We start from the raw sequence: 20760 nt of genomic DNA on the forward strand, positions 1-20760 counted from the left end.
TAATCCACATTTCACCAGTTTGTCAAGGAGGATGTTATGACAGACACTGTCAAAAGCCTCACTAAACTCAAGGCATCCAACTTCCACTGCTCTTCCTTCAACCTCCAGGGAAGTCATCTCATTGTAGAAGGTCATTAGGCTGATCAAGCATGAATTGACCAAGCTACTAAGAGAACTTTGTAAATCCATGCTGTCTACTCCCAATCACCATCTTGTCCTTCATATGATTACAAAGAGCTTCCAGCATTATTTGCTCTACCACCTGCTCAAGAGACTGAGAAGAGTCTAGCTGGCCTGTAGTTTCCCAGACCTTATTTCTTGCTGTTCCTGAAGACAGCAATGAACTTGCTTTCTCTCAGTCGGCAGAAACCTCCCCTGACTGACACAACTTTTTGGGGCATTGCAAGTGGACTCACATTGGTCAGTGATGCATCCCCAACATGTCCCACAGACCTCTATTCATTCAGTTTGTTCAAATATCCCCCATCCTGATTCTCCTTCACAGAGGGTAGGTTGTCATTGCTCAAGACTTTCCCGTGGGTCTCAGATGCCTTGGTTTCCAGAACTCAAATATCAACAGCACAGACCAAGGCAAAGGATACATTAATTATCTTGGTTTTTTCCATGCCCTTTTGTCACCTGATCTCCTGCCCCACTCAGCAGTGGGACCATGTTTTCCCTACTCTTCCCTTTTTTACTGATGTGCCTGTAGGAGGCTTTTTTGCAGCCCTTCACACTCACTGCCAGATCCAGTTCCAGAATCTTGGCTTTGTAACTCCACCCCTGTGAGCTTGGACAGCGCCTCTCTATTCGCACAATGAACGTTCCCCACTGTGAACTACACGAGTTCACAACAAACTTCTTTTTAAAAAAGCAAGGAACAGAACAAGACATTTGAAATTTTCATTCCAGTTCTGGGGTGTGCAGTGGCACTCACCCGATCTGTAGCGCTCATCCCGTGACCCTGAGGACCTGCGGCGGTGATACCGGGAGGAAGAGGACGGAGTGACAGGAGTCCGACGTTCTTGTGGTAAGGCCTGGTCCACCCCTGCATCAATGAAAGAAAACCAAACAGCTCATTCTGATTGAATTTTGGAAGATTTACAGTGAGGAGGAGTTCAGCATACACTAGGAGTAGGAAATGAACATTCAGTGCCTAAAGCACGTCGTGTCAATTGGTGGCACACTACTTGCCTCTGGTCAGCTTTTCTGATGTGGTTATTTTCCTGGTTCTCTCTAAAAAAACTTTTTTCCAGGGTCATGGACAACATAGAAAGAGCAAACAGACAGTAAGCTTGGCATTTTTTATCTCACAAACAGATGACTTTTCAGAAAGTACTATTTAGGAAATATTTTAATGAGCTAATAAAGACACCATTGCAATGGATATTGAAACCTTCCTGCAAAATAGTTGTTAGGAAAACAGTGTGTATCATCTAAAACCTCATCTGGTTGGATGGTGTCAGCTGGTGACAACACAATTCTAACCTATGGAAACTAGTTCCTATGGGAAGGAAACTATAATAATACCTATAGTCATTATTACCTATCAATGGTCAGAAAGTAAACTATAATTGCACCAAAGCAGGCAGAAAATAGTAACCTGTCCAAGCAAAACAACAAAAATAGCCTTGTAAACCTGCAGCATTTGAATATGCTGAGCCTAAACACCCGGTATTTTAAGATTTAAACCTTTTATTAATCCCTTTCCCATAGTGAATTTGCTTTTTTTTTTTTCAATTATTTTCTTGAAAGCTTCTTAAACTACTATTAAACTACAGTAGTAATATAACAGCAGCATGATATATCAACACTTCTGAAATTGATGTTCTTTGACAACTTCCAGAGAAGAGTGAAGGCAATGATTTAAGCAGGAAAGTTCAAACAAACAACAGGAAAAGAAAGCAAACCTGTATCTGTGATAATAGTGGCATGAAGTGGTTCCCTGCTCTCTTCCAGAGAAGAACTGAGCAGACAAGGCCAGCTGATGCATTCAGCTTTGAGCTAACAAAGCACAGAGTCTTGGGTGTGTGATGCACAGGGGTAAAGAGCAGGAAGACCTGACAAAATTAAATTGATTCTTTCCTACAATTTTTTGCCTTTAAGAAGTAGTTACACACCACGTGTAACTGTAAGAACAAAAGTAAAACTGGCCCCTTGCACTTAGGGCTCAAATGTAGGACTAAATAACTTGAAACTGGATTCAACAAAACAATGCTTGGAAATACGCTCATATTTTTCAATTAAAACATAATGCAAAAACTCTCCACTACTATTTCCAAAAAGTTCAATGCCAGCTTATTGGAGAGGGACCAGAGTTTACATTTGTGGAAACAAGAATTTCTATGTAGACTACAGACCAACCGAAAATCCTGTGATTACTTCAATCAGTCTCAGTTGGGTTGCAATGGACTCTTTAAAAAAGCATCTTTTGAAAAAAGTTGGCATTGTATGCTTATTTCTCTGTGAAAATAGACTGCACTCAAAATCCAGCTTTTCTCTTAAATCTCTGGATTATCAGCAATGTCAAGTCTGCCTTGATTCTGTGGAGGAATGGCTGGTTGGCTAAAAAACATGCTTGGAGTAAAATCTCATAGGCGCCTAAAAGACAGAATGAATCCATAAATTTTCCTCTACTCAGATTGCGATTAATAATTCACTCTCTTAAATCAAATAAAATGTCTTCATTTAACTCTTCTGTCTCCATACTATAGTACTGCATAATTTCACTTGCTCTCATTTCCCATAATATTCTTTCAGTCAGGTGAACCTGACTGCTAAATCACTGAAATAATCAAAAGGAATACTTTATACTCCCTTTTATATATCAAAATAAATATTTTCTCCTCCCTTTTATATTCAGAATTTTTCCTCCTTTATTTGGTAAACCTGAAAATGACCAATATACAGTTCATAATAAAAACAATTTAGACTGAAATTTTTCCAAAAAATATGTTTCAGCCTGTATGAAATGCTAAGCACCATTACTCAGCTTAGTCCTATCACCCTGTTCTAAGTTCTTCTAAGCCTTCTGATGTTTACATTCTTATAACAAACTTTCTCACACGCTTTTCTCTAAATAATTATTGTTTTACACTCTTTTCTGGAGAAGGAGAAATTTGATGGACTGCTGGTTTGTCCAGTGTCATTGGAGAGGTGGCACTGTCATCCTCCAATCCACGGTCACTTTTGAAAATCTATAAATGTTGGAGTCAGAAATTAAACTGCTCTTCTTTTTACCTTGGAAATTCCAGTTGTTTTATTTTGTGTCCTATAGCAACAGTCCTTATCTACATCATGAGGAATGAAATAACTTCTGGGAATCACATATATTCACAAAAATCCTACAAAAACACACCCAAAAAATCTACACCTAACACTGAGGCTGTGTAACAGAGGTTTTGCTAAGGAAAAGCAGTGCCACATTTCCCATAGCAAGTGACTTGTGTAGGGCAATGGCACGTGGAGAAAAACAAATGAAGATAATTGAGATGTTGCCACTTCAATACAACATCATGATGACCCAAGAAAAGGAGATTAACTGCATCTTCCAAACAACAAAACCACATGCAATAGGCTTTAAAAACATCTAGGGGAAATTAAATTGTGAGGAAAAGCATCAGTTTCAGAGGTACACAACTGCTGTAGGAGGGAGATCTTCCAGGCAGACCTGAAAGCCATTGGGCAAAATTCATTCAAGCCTGTTGCTTCCTTCTCCTGGCTTAGTGACAGTGAGAGCCTTAAAGTCCCTTTTCTGCAGCTCTGGGCAGTACACAAACACCTTTTTCAGGAGCAAAATAAACAGTGCACATACAATAACACCAAAGACTGACCCTGCCATGGCAGAAAACACAGGACACCCAACTGGCCAGGCAGTGCTGCTGCCCACAGTACTCCCCAGCACTGCCAAGGGCTCTTCCCTCCTCCAGCTCAGGAAGGAGGTTGTGTTTTTGCTACAGATACATTAAGTGTCTCATCTAATCTTAAAACTGAGACACTTTAGCAAGTTTTATTTCCTTCTACTTTGTATACATGTGTTTGTTCTTTTAAGTAAGTCGGTTCTGACCCAATGGGCAACATGAAGTTTCTTCAGGAAATAGGAAGGAGGGAGCCCCAACTCATCATCCTGCACCAGCAGTCATTTAAGGCAATAGAAAACTAAATGAGAATATCAAAATGTCTTATGAGATCTGGGGGATCATTTGATGGCTTTACTTCCCACTTACCCATATATATAAAAACAGCGAGTAAATCTCTACCCAAGGGTGGAGTAGGACATGTGAACTTGGCCCACTGACAACACCAATTAAGATAAGGAAGTTAATTGTGTGCTAAAATACAAGAAGAAGCTCTGCATCCTGCATCGGCCAACTGTGGGGACATCTCTCTGTATTATGTTCCTCTAGGGTGAAAAACCAGAAAGAACTGCCCCACTTTGGAGAGACAGCAAGGAACTGGATGACAGTTCCCTACTGAAGGGGCTGGAGCAGGAATTAGCTGGATTGTCTGGACTCACATCTTGGCTACCAAGGCATCAGGAATGGTGTGAGACAAAGGACACAATAGCAAAAGGACACAATAGCAAGGACCTACACACTGCCACTCCTGAGCCATGGGTGGGAGTAAAAGCCATGCAGAATAATGATTATCATGAAATCAGTGAAGTGTTGCCACAAATAACAAAGTGGTGTTAACAGCCAAATTGTTCACCTCCACGAAGGCTCTAGCAGTATACTGCAGTAAAAAGAATTTTTTTTTTCACTTCTGAACATAACTAAACCCGAAAAATTGATAGCTTCCAGAGCCAGCACAAGGGTCTGTGAGTTAAGTGCTAATGCTTGTTCAAGTGCAGCTTTGCCCAGACGTGTTTGTGAATCGGCCACGTGATGGCTGGAGAATCCATACTTGGATCAATTCCTGAATTGAAGGAGGTGGCAAAGCAATGAATGGCTTTCCTAAGAGAAAGGCCAGTGTCATGCCAGTGCCCTGTGCACAGACACAGTCACTGTCAAAGCAGCATAATTCTTAATAACACCATGGCCTACCCCAGTCTTGCAGCTGAAGCAGGACTTTACCAGGTAAGCATGATTATTAGCACTTGTGATTTACTCTTTGCAAGCCATGAAGAAGTTCAGGAAAATATATATGCCTGGAACACAGCTATTTTATATGAGAGGCTTAGAAATCAGTGCTTTGTGGTCATCACAACACACACAGGCATCAGCAGGTGCACTGGAGCAAACAGACATGTTCCTAACACAAGCTAAAGCTCCTAAGACATCTTTGTATGTCTACAAGAGGGTGCTTGAGCTAAGCTCCCATTATGAAAAGCAGAGACCCAGACCAGAACTCAGGATTCTAAACACAGGTGTCAAACTTCTTTGCAGATGTTGTGGACTGTGATATCTGGCTTGGCCAGAATGGCACTGTCCCCTTGAAGTCCTGTTTTATGTGTGCTCCCTCTGTGCAGGTGTCTCCAGCACCATAGGAAGTCCTGAACAGTATCAGACACCCATTTTCAGGCAGCTCTGTAAATCCAGTGAAGCCTTGAGAGCTGTGCAAGTGGTCAGTGGAGGTCTCTGCTTTGGAATAAACTGAAAAGCTCTCTGGGTTTCAGCAACTGAATTAACTATATCACTTCACAAAAGAATGGAAGCATAAATATAAGGTTCATAGACAGACAACTTAATGCAGATATATCAATCCACAAATTCTAATCTGCAAGCTGGATCCTGTCTTGACTGAATTTAACTAAAAATGCAAGAGCCTCAGTAAAGCTATTTAAGCAATACCACTGCAAGCTGGATAGCTTTATTTTTAAGTGCATGGAAGGTACAAAACTGTCAGCTGGAAGCAGGCTTCACCTCTTTTTGATTTTTTTTCCCCCTTCACCTCCTTGTTCCTCCTTTCTTTATTACTTCTTTTTGTAGCTAAATTGCAACACTATGTGCTGATAACATGGCAATAGCTGCACTGCCCTCTCCAACAAAGGACAATTATTACCTTATTGTCAGCTGACAACCTGCTTTGATGTATCTCTTACTCCTATGCCTGTGCCAAATTTTTGAATCTAAAAATATTTAAAAGCTGAAATGTCTAACTGACAAAAAATGGAAGGCATTCTTAGACAGAGGCTACATTTATTGTTCTAAAACTAACTTACAATGTGTGCCCCCAGGAGAGAGAGCTGTAGGATAAACCAAACAACTCCAGGGCCAGTGGGAAGGAAGGCACACAGTGCCTGCAGTGCAGTTTTAGGAAACAGTATTTACCTTCCCTTCACAGTACTTCCTGAGCTTCCATTCAATGGCTGATGGCTCAGCTTTAAAGGCAAACCCAGGTATGAACACACAGTATATTTTGTAAATATGCTAAATGTCACACCATCCCCACGGAACTCCTCACTTAGTGCAGCATTTCACTCTTCCCATCAAATGTACAACTAAGTAATGAATTCACTGCATAAGCCAAGGGAGACTTAAAATGCAATACTCTAACCAAAGACATCCAGGAAAGTGGAGCCATGTTCTGCTAGATAAATCTGGAAAAATGTAATTTCTGTTTAGATTTGTTTAATTAAAAGTTTTCCTTCACAGGTGAGCTTACTCTTGGTCTGACTTAATCCACATACTCCAAATTTTCTTTCAGTATTGCAATCTCAATTTTGCCTTCCAGCATTTCCTTGAAAGGTTTAGCTTTCAATTCAAACTCAGCATGGATATCACAGGCTTCTTTTTTTCTCTCCTTTATCCCAGTGATGGTGGACATCACATTATAGCTCCAGAGCACATGTGATGTTTGGTTTCCATTTTCCTTTCCACAGCTTCAGTGTCCCATTTGAAGATTCTTTTTGGAGAATATGTAAAAGAAGACTACCTATTCACAAAGCAAACATCCTCACCAATGGGCTAGTCAAATCACACTGCAGACAAATTCAGGCAGCACTGTAAATTCCAGCAGTTTCTCATTTGACAGTGGCACCCAGCTCTTCAAACACCTCCACAGGCTCCAGCTCCTCTGCTTAACACTGGCTCAGCTTTAAGGCCCTCAGTGGTGTTTCTCCTTTCTAACCTCTATTGCTCACCTCTGACTGAGACATCTTTCCTCACCCATTTGTCAGATTTTAGACCAACACTTTCATGTTTCTTCCTATGCTCTTATGTTCTGCAGATGGCCTCCAGGAACATCAACAGATATTTCCTCAGAAATCTTCAAATTCTTTGAAAAACATACCAACTCTAATGTGTACTAAAAATATCCTCCACCCAAAAAACATCACACCAAGTGCTGAAACCACTACTTGCATTACTAACAGATTTCATCATGTACTCGATTAGTTAAAAGGGAAGGAAGGTATTTTCTGCTCTGTGTTTAATATTATGAGGTCTTGGTACAGGATAGGAACCAGAGATGCCATCAAAGCCCAAATAATTATAAAATGGTAACTGGACTCTCAGTCATAGTGGCAAAACCAAAACAGTAAGCATCAAATTTAAGTGATGGCCTCAAGGGGTACTTCTCAGAGGCTTTCAATACCTTCCTTTTTATCCAAACTAAGCTCTGCAGGCATCCACCAATTCAAAACCAAACTCTTTTTTAAGCCCAAGACTTACTAGGCATTTGTCTGTGTGCTATAGTTTCTCATCTGTGAAACATCTGTCTCAGTGTTTCAGGGATGTGCCCCATGCTGTGCAATGCACATGCCTTTCGAAGAGATCCATGTTCTCACCACACTTACACTCTTTGAAATGCCCCATCATGGTTATCCTTTGGTCAGATCTTTGAGAATTAGAAGGGCAGATGTGATAGGAGTACTTGTTAGTATTAATAAAATGAATACGTGAGAGTATTTTTTCAGAATCAAATTTTGTTTAAATATTTCCTTGCAATCTTTTCAATCTAAATAATGTTGCAATATAAATAATGTGTGTGGAAGAAAAAATGAAATTGTAATTACCAAGTTTACTTGGACTGCCTTAAGACTTAGCAGCAGGAATAGCTGAAAGCAAAGGCATGCACACATACACATATAAAGTATGCAAATATATGCACAGAGAGCAGATATTAATATATGTGTCATGCTAATAGGAGAGGCTATGGAAATTGGTTCCTGTAATTCTATAGAAAATTGGTTTTTTTGTAAGGCAAAGGTATCTTCTGCACAAATGTATTATCTTCTCTGCCCTGCATAGCTTGAAATGTTCCCAGGCTGGTGCTGTTGGGGCTCCAACAGCAGGAGGTGCAGGGATCTGTCTCTAGGCATGTGAGAGGAGCAGCAGGTGCCTTTTAAGCACCATATCTCACAGATTTATTAACCATAATAAATAAAGCACTGATGACTGGTCCACATGGTTGCACTACAAATGGAGCTACACTGGTGGTACCAATGATAGAAAATTACAGAAAGCAATCTAGTGGAGACACAGCACTTGATTAAGAGAGAATGAACCACCCATGTCTGAGCTGTTAGAAGCAATGCTTAATTGATAACAACATTGTCTGTGAATGAATAATCAAATTTCCTAGCAAAACACTGGAAGCGAATTGGGTAAAACCACAGCTTATGGGGAATACAGGTAATTAAGGGTTTTTTCTTATAGGGAGGGTTTCTCTTTATAGTGTGCAGGCAGTTGTCCACATTATCTTACCCAGAACTGAATTATCAAAGCAAGATAAAATTCAGAAAGTTATTCTGAAATAAATCCCTGTTTAAGTGGTTGCTTCAGCTCTTGGCTGTCATGGCTCCTCTACAGAGGCAGTAAGAGAAAGGTCACCACACAAGAGGGACTGGGATGTACGTACAGATATAAAGGTCTGGATTCACTATTATTTTTAGATGTCTGACACACGGGCGCACTAAGAAAAGAAAAAATTGCTCTGCACACAGAACATCTCCAGCTACAAACTCACATCCTGAGAAAGCATCTTGAGGAAATAAAGCTGTACTTTTGTCTCCCTGACTTAAAGCAGGTGGGGATTTAATGGGAATGAAAAGGAGGCTCCCCCCATCCCTTCTCCCATTAACACTGCCAAATGCAGCACATCCGTTCTGGATTTCTGGATGTTCGACAGCCTGGCTGGAACTGTACAAATGTCCTTTGCATACGTGCAGTCTGTGCAGCATCTGGATGTGTCAGACCTGCTGTGCATGCACTGCAGAGTCAGCCTGCAGATGTGCAGTGGATCTGGCACATCCCCTGCGTGTCACTGCAGGTTTGCTGCTCAGCATGTGACAATACACTCCCTGGGATTGTCCTGTCAGAAACAGGGAGCCTAAGAGCCAGCTCCTACATCACCTGGAGGAGTAGCAGCCACATGGTTGCCTGGCTTTACCTTTCAATAATCCCACTCCTGAAAAATAACAACTCTCCCTTTCTAAAATGACAGCACCCCAATAAGCATGAGAAAAAGATGATATGTGTATGTCTGTTCATATATTCTACAGCCCTTTTACTGGTTACATTTATCACATGGTTTAATATCACTAATACTGTTAAACCTGAAATTGCAATTTACTTTAAATCCTTTCCATTTTGCAAAAATCTCAGGCAGAGGAAGTTAACCATGTCAGACTGAGGGAACCTGACCTGGAGCAGCCCTGTGTAAGAGAAGAAATACAAACACAGTCAGAATCCAATATAGACCTCCTCTATAGAATTATAGTAAATTGGTTTGAAAAGGAGTAGAGAAGGTTTCTGAAATAGATAACCATTTTACAGGTATGTCTTGTTCTGACAGAACTGTAAATCTTATCTTCCCTCCAGCCATCTCTTACAACATGTCTGGACAGCCTGTGCAAATGTGGACAAGCACACAGGTTAGAGTGTGATGGCCTCCATGTGCCCACATGGTTGACAAGAGAAAATCTGGTTTTGAGGAGCTGTGGATCCTCTGCAGCCTTGCTATAAATGGAGAGATAAAGCAGAATGCCTGCCACCAGCCACAGGTCCTGCCAGAGGGATGGGTACCTGGGAAGGCCACAGTTCTACAGGTATGGCTGGAGTCATGCCTTGCCTTGCAGAGATGTAACCCTGAGAAATGTTCTTCCTTCAGCTTGCTCTACCAGCCTGATGCTCCTGGAAGTCAGGGAGAAATCTCTACTTGAAAACAGCATAGAACTAAGGGTGCTTAGACTTTTACAGCTTCCTTCAGAATCTGGTGAGCTTGGGCCTGTTTAGAGCACTGTAAAAAGGCAGTGCCAAAAAGGGAATTAGAAACACATGCATTCCTGTGTTTCACCAGCTTATTGTGTGCAATCTCCTCCAAAGTATCCATGGTATGGAAGCCAGAGGAGTGTTAATATGTTCAAATGTTACTAAGAAGAGCTATTCCTTCTCCCTTCCCATCACTTCACTCTTAGGCAGAGAAAGTCAGCAACGGCCTTACAGATGTCATCCTTTGGTTGTCCTGCCTTGCAGCTGGCAGCCCCATGTCCATCCTACTGATGTAGGCTCTACCAGAGGCTTCCAGCTGAGGCACAGTTATATACAGATACGGACTGGAAAAGATACATTCATGGTGCTCACCAAAACGAAAATAAAAGAGAGGCCGGTTTCCTGCAGTGCTGGCTGCTCTCTCTCTAGCGGCCGCTTCCCGGATGTCACAGACACCAATGTTGGCAGTGCGGAGCATTCTTCTGGCAGCTCCTTCACTGTGTTGCAGTCTACACCGAACCGCGGCAGCTCCATTCGCTGCTGTAACAAGTTGAAAAAAACTAATTAATTCACGTTTAGTTTTTTTACATTTGTTACAGCAACGAGTGGAGCTGCTGCCCCCATGCAGAAGAGCACACACGCACACGCACGCACAGACACCACAGGACGCCCACGGAGCCAACGCGGGTCGATGTTCCACTCTGCCAACATGGGCGCTACGAGCGTTAGCAAAGGTGCAGCAGGAGGACTGCGTGTCCCAGCAGAGGGGAAACGCCTTTGGATTTCCTTTAGTGTGTTGAATGCAGTCACAGAATGCAAATTCCTACCCTTTCCCAATGCCTCCCATCCCAGCAAAACTCATGTCCGTTTCCATACTGGTTTAAAATGTCTCTAAAACCTCTATTCCCTTATACCACCAAGATCCAAGTCCGTCACAGCTTATAAATTCTTGCATTGCCCATCAAAACAGCTTATGATTTATTTTTTTTTTAAAAAGGCTAATTGGTGATGTATGTGATTGTTGAGATATTGACAGAGGCTTACAAAATGCAGCATCTGTTTTGTCATCCTACTTCTTCTTGGGAAGGATTCATCTCTCCCTTCCTAGTGAGCAGGGATTTAAAGCCACTCAGATGAATAAGGTCTTAGAAGGATTATATCAAATTGAACCTTTTCAGGTTTTGTCCAAAAGGTAACACAACAAAACAAACAAAAAGTACAAAGACAGCAAAAGACCCAAGCACAAATAGTATCCATTTATGGAGGAAAATACTTTAATACAGCAGAAGTGGTGTCTTCCACTGTAATAAAATAATCCATTTAGCCACCAGCTAACTGATTGACCTTAATATATTTACAAGAAAACAGTGGACAATATTGCAATAGTTTGCTTTTCTTGATGCTATTACCTTCACATCCATATTTCACATTCCTTGTGAGGGATTTTCCAGCAACTGGGTGAGCAGAAAATGTTCATTCCATCTTGTCCCATCCTTAAAACAGCTCTAAGTCAGCTACATTCTCAATCATGACCTCTTCAAGTTATTGAATGGACCTCACCACAGGACTGGCTTACAGATATCCCTCTGCTTCTCCTTACACTGCCAAACTTCAGTATCACAGTAGAGACCTTGAAAGGTAAATCTGTGAGGGTTCTCCATGTTCTCTCTTTCATCATTACGTGCATATGAACCCCCAGCAGTTTCAGTCATGGATATAGTTTGACCAGAGGACTGTGAGCTTTCTGGAGAAACAGCTCTGTTTGCTTGTGTGAGGAAAGGAGAGTAACAACAAAAAAAAAATAAACAGATTCTGGTCCCAACTGTGCTGCTGCATTGAGGATTGCTGTGAGGCTCTCCATAACCCAGCAAATCTAAGCAGGTCTCATGAGAACCAGCTGCGAAGACTAATGTATGTCTGATAGTCAGGTTGGACCAATAAATACCCAGAAATTTAACATACTGCACCTCTGGTATTGTAATTCTGTTGATTTGATTTGCTTCCCTCTCTAATGGCTCCCAATGGTTTGGGAATGTCACAGACACCCTCAAACCAGACTGTATCACTTCAGAAAACAGAGGTGTCTGTAACACTAATCTCTGTTGTGGAGTTCCCACCAGTGGAGCAGACCAAATGAAATCCAAAGGCACAAAATCAGCATTCTGCTATGGAGTTAGACTATAGATATACAAACCTGATGAAGAGAGAACAAGGCAGTGCCTTCATACATCAGCAGTTTAAATAAAACCCCATCAATTCCACTAAAAAGGAAGGATTTTGTATAAGAAGGAGAAACCAGTGCTGAGGCCTGCAACAAAATCAAGGCTCAGAGAACAGCCAAGCCTAAGTGGAGCCTCTGTAAGGTCAGTGAGACCAGGAATGCACAGGCACACTCCTCTGAGACCAAGAGAGAAGAGAGGTCTACACCAATACCTACAGCTACACATTGAACTTTGTGATCCAGTGCCTCACAAGAGTAAAACAACCCTGGAAAGCTCTTATACACATATATGAAATAAATTCAACTAAGCAATCCATTATTAAATTTAGTTTGAAGGCACATTTACACCTTTTGGGCAAGTGCATGCAGCCTATCCCTTAATACTAAACCCAGGTATGTGTCAGCTGCCCACATGCCTTAGGACAAGCTGAACTCCAAGGATATTGATGGTCTCTAGTGTCTTCAAAAGTGAGACTTGGGCAGGAAACCCAGAAATGGAGCAAGTTACAAAGATCCAAGGTTCTCTTCCACTCTTGCATACTTCTGTTCAGAAAACTTCACATGGCTGAGATGTTAATGAGTTGGGACATCATGTTTTCCTTTGGATTCTTGCATTCCTTCCAACAAGCAATGCCTCTCTAACAAGCCTTGGCTGAATTAATTTTCCAGACATGACTGCCAAACCCACACCAATGTATGTAAAAAATGTACACACACATCAAAGCAGACATATATATAAAAATACACACAAAATGGATGGAATAAACTTATTCTGCATAACAATATCTTTGTTTCTGCCACATCTGTTTCTTCAGAGATGCAGATTTCTACAGTGGCAACTATCAGTACACTTGACATCTTCATATATCACAAGCACAGATACACATACCGGGAGGCTGTGGCAGGTAGGCCCCAATTAATTTTGATCTCTTCTTTTCATATCCCTTCTGTGTGATGTCACCTGCCAAGAAAAGAAAAGGATAATCAATAAGATGTGGATAAAGGCAGTGTATAGCTTCTTAATGGCAGCACCATCAGCTTAGCCACCATTGTACTGTTCATCTGTCCTGACAATTAGAATGAACAAATGAAAAGCACACAATGATCATTCTACCCAAAAAAACCCTCAATTTAGGCCAGAGCCATTCTGGCAAGAAAATACCCAACCCTGACTTATTTCAGCACCAAAGTCCAGCAGCATGGAGTTTTAAAACCATTTTGATGTGCTGCAAAACAAGCTTTCAAAAGCTGCAATGACCTTCATTAGGTTAATAAACAATGGATTATATAGAATGTGTGGGCTTGTAGTGGCTGGAAAAACACATCAGTGATTAGCATTTTCTATCATTAATGGGACTTTTCTAATCGAGCATGTAAGGCACAAAAGACTTGAAACTGCTGCTATATCATTTCTGCAATAAAAATGTTTTAGCTAATTTCTGAGCAGTACTGAGGAACAAAACAAAAACAAAACAGAGCTACAACAGATTCACTAGAAAATAGTACAGTATAGACTCTTTGTCTGGATTTCCACTTAAGTATCAAAAAAATATTTGGAGGCAAATGTCTGTATTTCCTAAATTCAATTAAAGTGACACTTCACTGTGCCTCAAGCTTCCCCAGGTAAGCTATGTTTTTTTAATATAAAGATTAAAAAACAGTTTTCTGTAAAAGTTTTCCAGCAAAAAATGACGCATAATTAGTCATATAGAACAAAACATATTCTTTTAGTCTTCTTACATTTCAGGAGAAGTCTGGCACCAAAGCAGAGATACAGTCCTGACTCTGGAGCTAAATATCAAATTTAATACATTCATACATGCTTATGTTCAATATAAGCTACTCCATATTCCCTGCCCTTTCAATAGGCCTATCTGTTATTGTGAGACTCATCATGCAGTTAAAGCTCCCAGGCAACATTGGACTTCTGCACTGGCAAAGGTTGAGGGCTTAGGAGGGTGGAAACCACAAAAAAGAAGAGGATCTTTGACTGCAGTGTCCAGCTGGACATGGCAACGTGAGGCTGTTTGTGCTGCTCCATCCGTGTGCTCAACCCTTCCCTAAGGACACTGTTTGCCAAGGCAACAACACACTCATTCCAATCCCAGCTACTCTGGCAAATGGGTGCTAAATTAGCACCAATGTCTGCTGGTCTGAAATCAATAACTACATAAAAACATCTTTAATTGCTACGCCTTGCTGAAACACCTTTTCTTGGGAATGGTTCCAGTAAGCAACAGGGAGGCAAAATTCTGCAAATCTGTCTCTGACCGTGTCCTGAGCCAACCTCTCGCCCCTGCTTCAAAAACAGTCCTTAAAATAACACCTACAGTCTTCTCTACCATATCTCAAACTGCTCTACAAAAGAAGTCAGCTAAAATATCTGGGTTTTTAAATGAGGAGAGCAAGACTGGAGCACTTCAAATGATAACATTCCCGTATTTACGCAGGGAAGAAGTGGCAGACTTGGCAAGAGGTCCTAAGCCTTTAAAGTTCAAACCCACTGACTTTTCAAGCACATTTCTTCCCATTTTGAACACTTCTGGCATGTGTTCAAGCTAGTGAAACAAGCTTCCTCTCCGTTGTAATCACCAGCTTCTCACAAACCAGACAGTAACAATAGATAACACTTCATTAAAATGTTTTAATGACAAATGTGTTTGCTTTTATGTGAAAATTATAAAATGTGAAGAATTTTTTTCTTTCAAATTGTTGCTAAACAAATTACTGTTGACTTCCTGTGCTCATCAACACCAAAGTCTCACACATTCCAGACATAGTCTGAGTAAAAATTTTACTTTTTTATTTTACTATTGCTCTTTTAGGAGAGCAGAGGTATCCTGTGGAGAATCACAGCTCCTCTGTGGTATGTGCCAGCTGGAAATGACATTTTAGATCTGAAACCATTAACAACAGGTGCTTGAATATTGGTTACTCCTCCACTCACATGGTAGTACATACACATCCCAATCAATACCTCAAGCTACACATTCCAGACATGGCTCATGCAACCTGCACCCATTCCTGCCTCTAAGTTTCTTCTACTAGTTTATAAACCTGTATAGTCTTAATGGAATGAAATTACAGAAACCAGTCATTTGACACCAAAGTGAGAAAGATAAAAATCAAGTGTTATCCCTTGTCTGTAATAATCTTTTATTCAAATTGGTATCTGGACTTACTCTTTTGAAGTTCAACATTAAAGAACTACTCTGAGCAGAAACAATAGTAATTCTTTCCCCACCAATAGTAATTCTGACACCACCAAAAAAATCACCAATATTTTATGGAACTATTTCAGTTTCCAGGAGCAAACAGCAAATTAATTTGGAATTATCATTAAACTTTCTATAATCATGTCCATCATTTCCTAAGTCACCAACTATAAAAAACATGTAAAAGCAAAATATAAAATCTCCAGAATTTTCATTGTAGCATCACTTTCACCGTTTTGAGGTGGAAGGAAGTCAAGTGTGTCACATACTCTGGGGAAGTACCATGCTTTACTTATCATGATTAATGCTATTCGTATTCATTTGTGTTTTTTCAGGTAGACTGACTTTAGATTATAAACAATAGCTCACTAATCATTAAAATATTATGACATATGCAAATCTATTGCATTTCAAAGCTACGTTGAACTCATTGTGTAAACTCTGAAGATATACTAAGCATAGCTCACCAAAGGTTAGGTGAGCTTAAACTCTGTTCTTATCATAAATCACCATTCACAAAGTTTTCTCAACACAATACCAAGACCTTTGGACTATGTCCTTCCTTCGTTTGCAAAGGAATGTGATAATTTTACATCCATCATCTGAGGAGCAAACCCCTTTCCAGTTAGATCCACCTAGCTCATGTTCTTCCACAGTGCAATGCTGCATTTAATCTTGGCTTTTTGAGAGTATCAGCAGGATAACTAGACCTATACTTTCTTGCCCTAGGAAGAAAGGATTTATGGTACCTTTCTGTTTTTAACTAACTCTTCTCTTGAAAAGCCAGCAGACTCAAGAAGGGGAAAGAGTCTCACCCACAATGTCCTTTGAGCAGACATAATGTGTTGGGTTTTCCACCCACTCTCCAAAGCTTCTGCAAATTTACATCTCCTTGCACAGGGGACAAGGCTGGCAATGGGTTTAAGGAAAAGGCCAGGCCATGGATGAATGGAGGATGACAAGACTCCAGCGCTAAGGACGTGAGGGAGTAGAAGGAGCACATGGCTGCAGGGCACTCTGAGGATGGGTGTCCCTGGGACAAGGCACCATCACACAAAGCCACACAGCTGAAAGGTGGCATCTCCATTTAGCAGCTCCCTGCAGCCTCTGCTCTGCCTGCCTGTCTTCTGCCATGGCTCTCACCCCATCCCCTGGCCTTGCCTCTGCTCCCAAGTGCTCTGTCCAGCTCTGCTACATCCCACAGCTGGTCCCCAGCCCCTGCCCTCCTCACTCCCTTCCTCCCAGGCTGCACTCACTTCACAGCACCCAAGGATCTCGGCCTCCTCTTTGCATCAGCACTCTCCAGGCTTTTTTCCCCAGGACATGTTACTCTTTTCTTCCTCACCTCCATGGTGATCTGACAGGTTTCCACCATGGGAGGCCACAGGTGTATTCTCTGGGGGGTCCTGTGCCTGAGGACCAGCAGGGGAGAGCAAAGCACAAGCCTGAGAGACCTGAACACACCAACAGTGAGCAAATGCTACCCTGCTTTTTTCCATGTTTAAAATTGGCTGTCCAAGGGCTGCTGAACAACAGGCATGCAGTACACCAACCCTCTTTCACCAAAACAAGTTCATTTCTATTGAATAAGTCTTAGAGAGTCTCTCCAGGCACAAGAGGGAAAATGCCAGGTTAGCAATGAAAAGGACAGCATGAACTAAAGACCACCCACCCCTCCAAGGAGCAAGGTAGCCCAGCTGAGCCGAGTACAGGACCAGGGCTCTGGCAGTCTGTAATCCCACTGCCATCCCTTTTATTTGTGATTTGTGCCCCTGTTCCTGCTGCCTCCCCAGCTGCAGATGGCAATGCTCTCCGACACCAGCGCCTGCAGACACCAAGTCCTGGGTAGCTATATTTAGCAAAGCCACAAAGCTGGAGTATAAGTTCATTCGACTGTGCTCATCACAACTGTTACTGTTTGCATCAGACACTGTGTTTTCTTTGAACATTTACTGGGTTTTCCTCCTTCCTTCCCAAGTGCTGGATTTCTGCCCCATTACAGAGACAATGGTCTAAAGCTGGGACAGGCAGGTCAGAGTAATTTAACTACAGCACAAACCCGTCACGAGCAAGAAATGAACACCAGGTAACAGAGAGCCCCTGGGGATACTCCACACTGGGCAAGAGACTTTGAGAAGCAAGAAATGCCTGTAAATGTTGAAGTCATTCCCATTATCCTATGTGCTTTCTGAGCCCCTCCATGAGTCAACTCCATCCATTTGTATGGCATGTCCCACACTGAATCACACCTTAAACCAAAAATGAAAAGGCACATTTTGTAATCAGCATATTATTTACTTCTTAGTGTTTTGCTGAAGGGAAGGTTATTAAATGCGAAAATATGAAGGTTATCAAACACAAAAATATCTGTGCATTTTCACCCTTCTTTAAAGCATTTGCACTTTCAAAGCTGAGAGTGGTTAGAAAGAGCAGTACCACAGAAAAATAAGGTGCTGTGCTGCTTTCATGAAAGTAAAATTCTTAGAGTTTATATAGTACGAAACTTTCATTTTCAGCTGAAATACCTATTAGCTGATTTATTATCACTTCTGAAAACAAATGTGCAGTCCTGAAGAACTGCTGCCATGATATATGAAGTAAATTTATCCAAAACTACTGCATTATAAAGGGGAGGAGAAAAAAGAAATAACAAAACCCAATACAAGCTAAATGTCACATCTTTTTTCCCAGAAGATGAAAAAAATTCTTACTGATCTCAGCCTTTCATGACACAGCATAGGTAAAAAGCTCATGACAAAACCAGGGACCAAAATCACCTGATATAGTGCAGTGAATGCTCAATTTTATCCTCCATGATCTCGAAGCCTGACTGATGCTGCTGTTCTCAATACACATACATGTTTTCAAAATGAAATTTCAGGCTGGGACTCTGAATTAGTTTAAGGCACTTATGGAAAAATCCACCACGGGAAATAATGCAATCAATAACTCCTCTCAAGCACACACTAACTAACACAGAGCTCATTGGTGAGTGTCTTTCCTTTGCCCATGATTTTCTGCCCTCTAAAGATTCAATTTTCTGTACGACTTGTTTATTGCTGATGACTCAAATTCAGTGTCAGCATCTTGGCAAGAGGGATTTGAATGAAACAAAGCTCCTCGTAAAGAGAACTGTGAGTCATTTACTTCTCCCACTCATGATGCAGACAGTCTCCCTGTCTGGTCTCCCAAAAATATGCCAAGAGACAAAAGATTTCATTTTGGAGGGTGCAAGTACAGAGATACCAGAGCTCCACAAATATACCACGTAACACATACAAGAACACAAAAATATATATCAGGAGTAATTTTCTTTTCCAATGTCTTTTAAAAACGATGTTCAACTACAGCAACATCTTAGAAAACTGCTCAGAACTAGGATGAAGAAACAAATAGCAAACTATGGCAGTGGGCAGAAAAATTAATGGGATCCCACACTTTCACTGCAACCAGTGCCATAAATTACAGAACTGCTCAAGTGCCTTTAAGGAGATTATGCTGTAGCTTAAAGCTTTCATTTTTTTTTTTAAAGGTGACAATTTTACCCACGTATATCTGAATTCCCTTTTTCCCCCAAGGGTACATTTTGTTCCTGTTTGTTGCAAGCAAAGCAGAAAATGGCTGAATTTCAGTGAAAGATAAGGCAGAGTATTCCATGTGTACTAACAATGTGAAGCCTATAATGTTTCCTAAAGAGGGTTCTAATTCAGGAGAAAATGTTTAAACAGATTATGCTATTAACAGAGAAGGTAAACTATTTTAACAGGGCTTAAATAAGAGATTCAAGGTCTTCTGAATTTGGAAAGTATTCCTATTCAAAATAAATAGTTTCTTCCCATTCTTTTGATAGAGAAATTAAGTATCAGCTGCATAACCTGCCAAGTGCTTAGTTTTAATTCCAGTTCTACTGTTTTAAGGAAGTATGTGAGCAGCAAATAAATTTGTATGGAAGCCATTTTTTAGTATCTCTACCTTGAATCCCGGAAGACCCTTAATGAATTTCCCCACTTACTTTCTGGTCCCAAAATCTTCAGAACATTTTCCCAACACCCAAAATACTCCTGGGCTTCAAAAGAAAGGAAAAAAAAAATTGGGGGCGAGGGGGAAATCCCCTAGAAGGAACCCCGAAACACCTAATTTAAGCCAATTAAAACAATCCCAGGGATTTTGTGACTCAGACTTTCTCTGGGCTGGCTGGGCTGGGCAGCAGCAGTGTCTGCCAGCAGGGTGGCACAGGGCCAGGAGCTGGGCAAGCTGCTGAGACCCCTTGGCAGCCAGGGAGCTGTGTGGTCCTCGGGCATCCCAGAGCTCCCCCGGAACAGGGAATTTGCACAGCACTACTTTTATGGCCTGGATTATTGTAAAGTAAACAGAGGCTGGTGGAGCAGTGAAGGTTTCCATTCTCAGTGTCAAGGGTTTATTTCATTATTTAAAGCTTTAACGAACACTTTATATAATGAAAGCAATCCTTGCCATTTTTGGAATTTTATGACTGTTAGGACCCTTCATAATGTTGTTTTCCTTCCTTTATTGCTTTATAAGGCTTATAGGGCACCCTTGAAGTGTATATCCTTTCTGCAGCTGCTGGAAGCTCATCTTTCATCTCTCCACTGGCTTTCCTGTTGCCTATGAGGCATTTGCCTGTTCTAGTTATTCTCCCTGTCTCTAACAAACGGTGCAGAGTCAGATCTTGCTCAAGATAAAAATAAAATACAATTCTGAAATCTATGCCTAAGGAAACATTCCTGATAAATGTTATTTAATAGGCAGGCTTTATATTTCAAGTTAGAAATGTTCCCTACAGAAAGATAATTACAGCAGTAATTCCACTTATCATTATTTAGAATTTACAGTTCAGAGCAAATCAGACATTTCCATAAATGCCGCGCTGCGCACTGCAAATTTGTGTCCCGATTTTTCCCAGCCCTAAAAGTGCCTTGGAAAAAAATATACAGCAGGAGAAGGAGGAGGAGGAATCCTAAAGGAGGAACATATAATAGATGTATGAAACAAAATTCAGAATACATATCTAAACAAGTCTGTGTGCATATTTGCTCCTCTGGGTAGAAAAATGTGTTCAAGGCTTTTCACAAGGAAAAACCTGCAATATCTGAGTAGAATTTGTTAACAGCAAAATTTCTTATTTTTGTCACTTCTCTAGGAAGTAACC

The 20760-nt window shown here is 41.0% G+C and overlaps 1 protein-coding gene across 6 annotated transcripts in view; it reads right to left on the reverse strand.

Annotated features, from left to right (window-relative positions):
* DIP2C (disco interacting protein 2 homolog C) overlaps positions 1–20760 on the reverse strand; it is a 310631-nt gene that overhangs the window by 132188 nt on the left and 157683 nt on the right. For 3 of the 6 annotated variants that reach the window (XM_077192803.1, XM_054640496.2, XM_077192869.1), the window contains exons 2-4: positions 13265–13336; positions 10527–10694; positions 938–1048 (exon numbers count right to left, since the gene is read on the reverse strand). In XM_077192803.1, the coding sequence (XP_077048918.1) occupies positions 938–1048; positions 10527–10694; positions 13265–13336 (351 nt within the window). The remainder of the gene's footprint in view (positions 1–937; positions 1049–10526; positions 10695–13264; positions 13337–20760) is intronic. The other 3 variants (XM_077192933.1, XM_077193016.1, XM_077192765.1) reach the window with 2 other exon arrangements.

Source organism: Agelaius phoeniceus, chromosome 1 (assembly GCF_051311805.1).
Source record: "Agelaius phoeniceus isolate bAgePho1 chromosome 1, bAgePho1.hap1, whole genome shotgun sequence".
In the NCBI taxonomy this organism is placed as follows: domain Eukaryota; kingdom Metazoa; phylum Chordata; class Aves; order Passeriformes; family Icteridae; genus Agelaius; species Agelaius phoeniceus.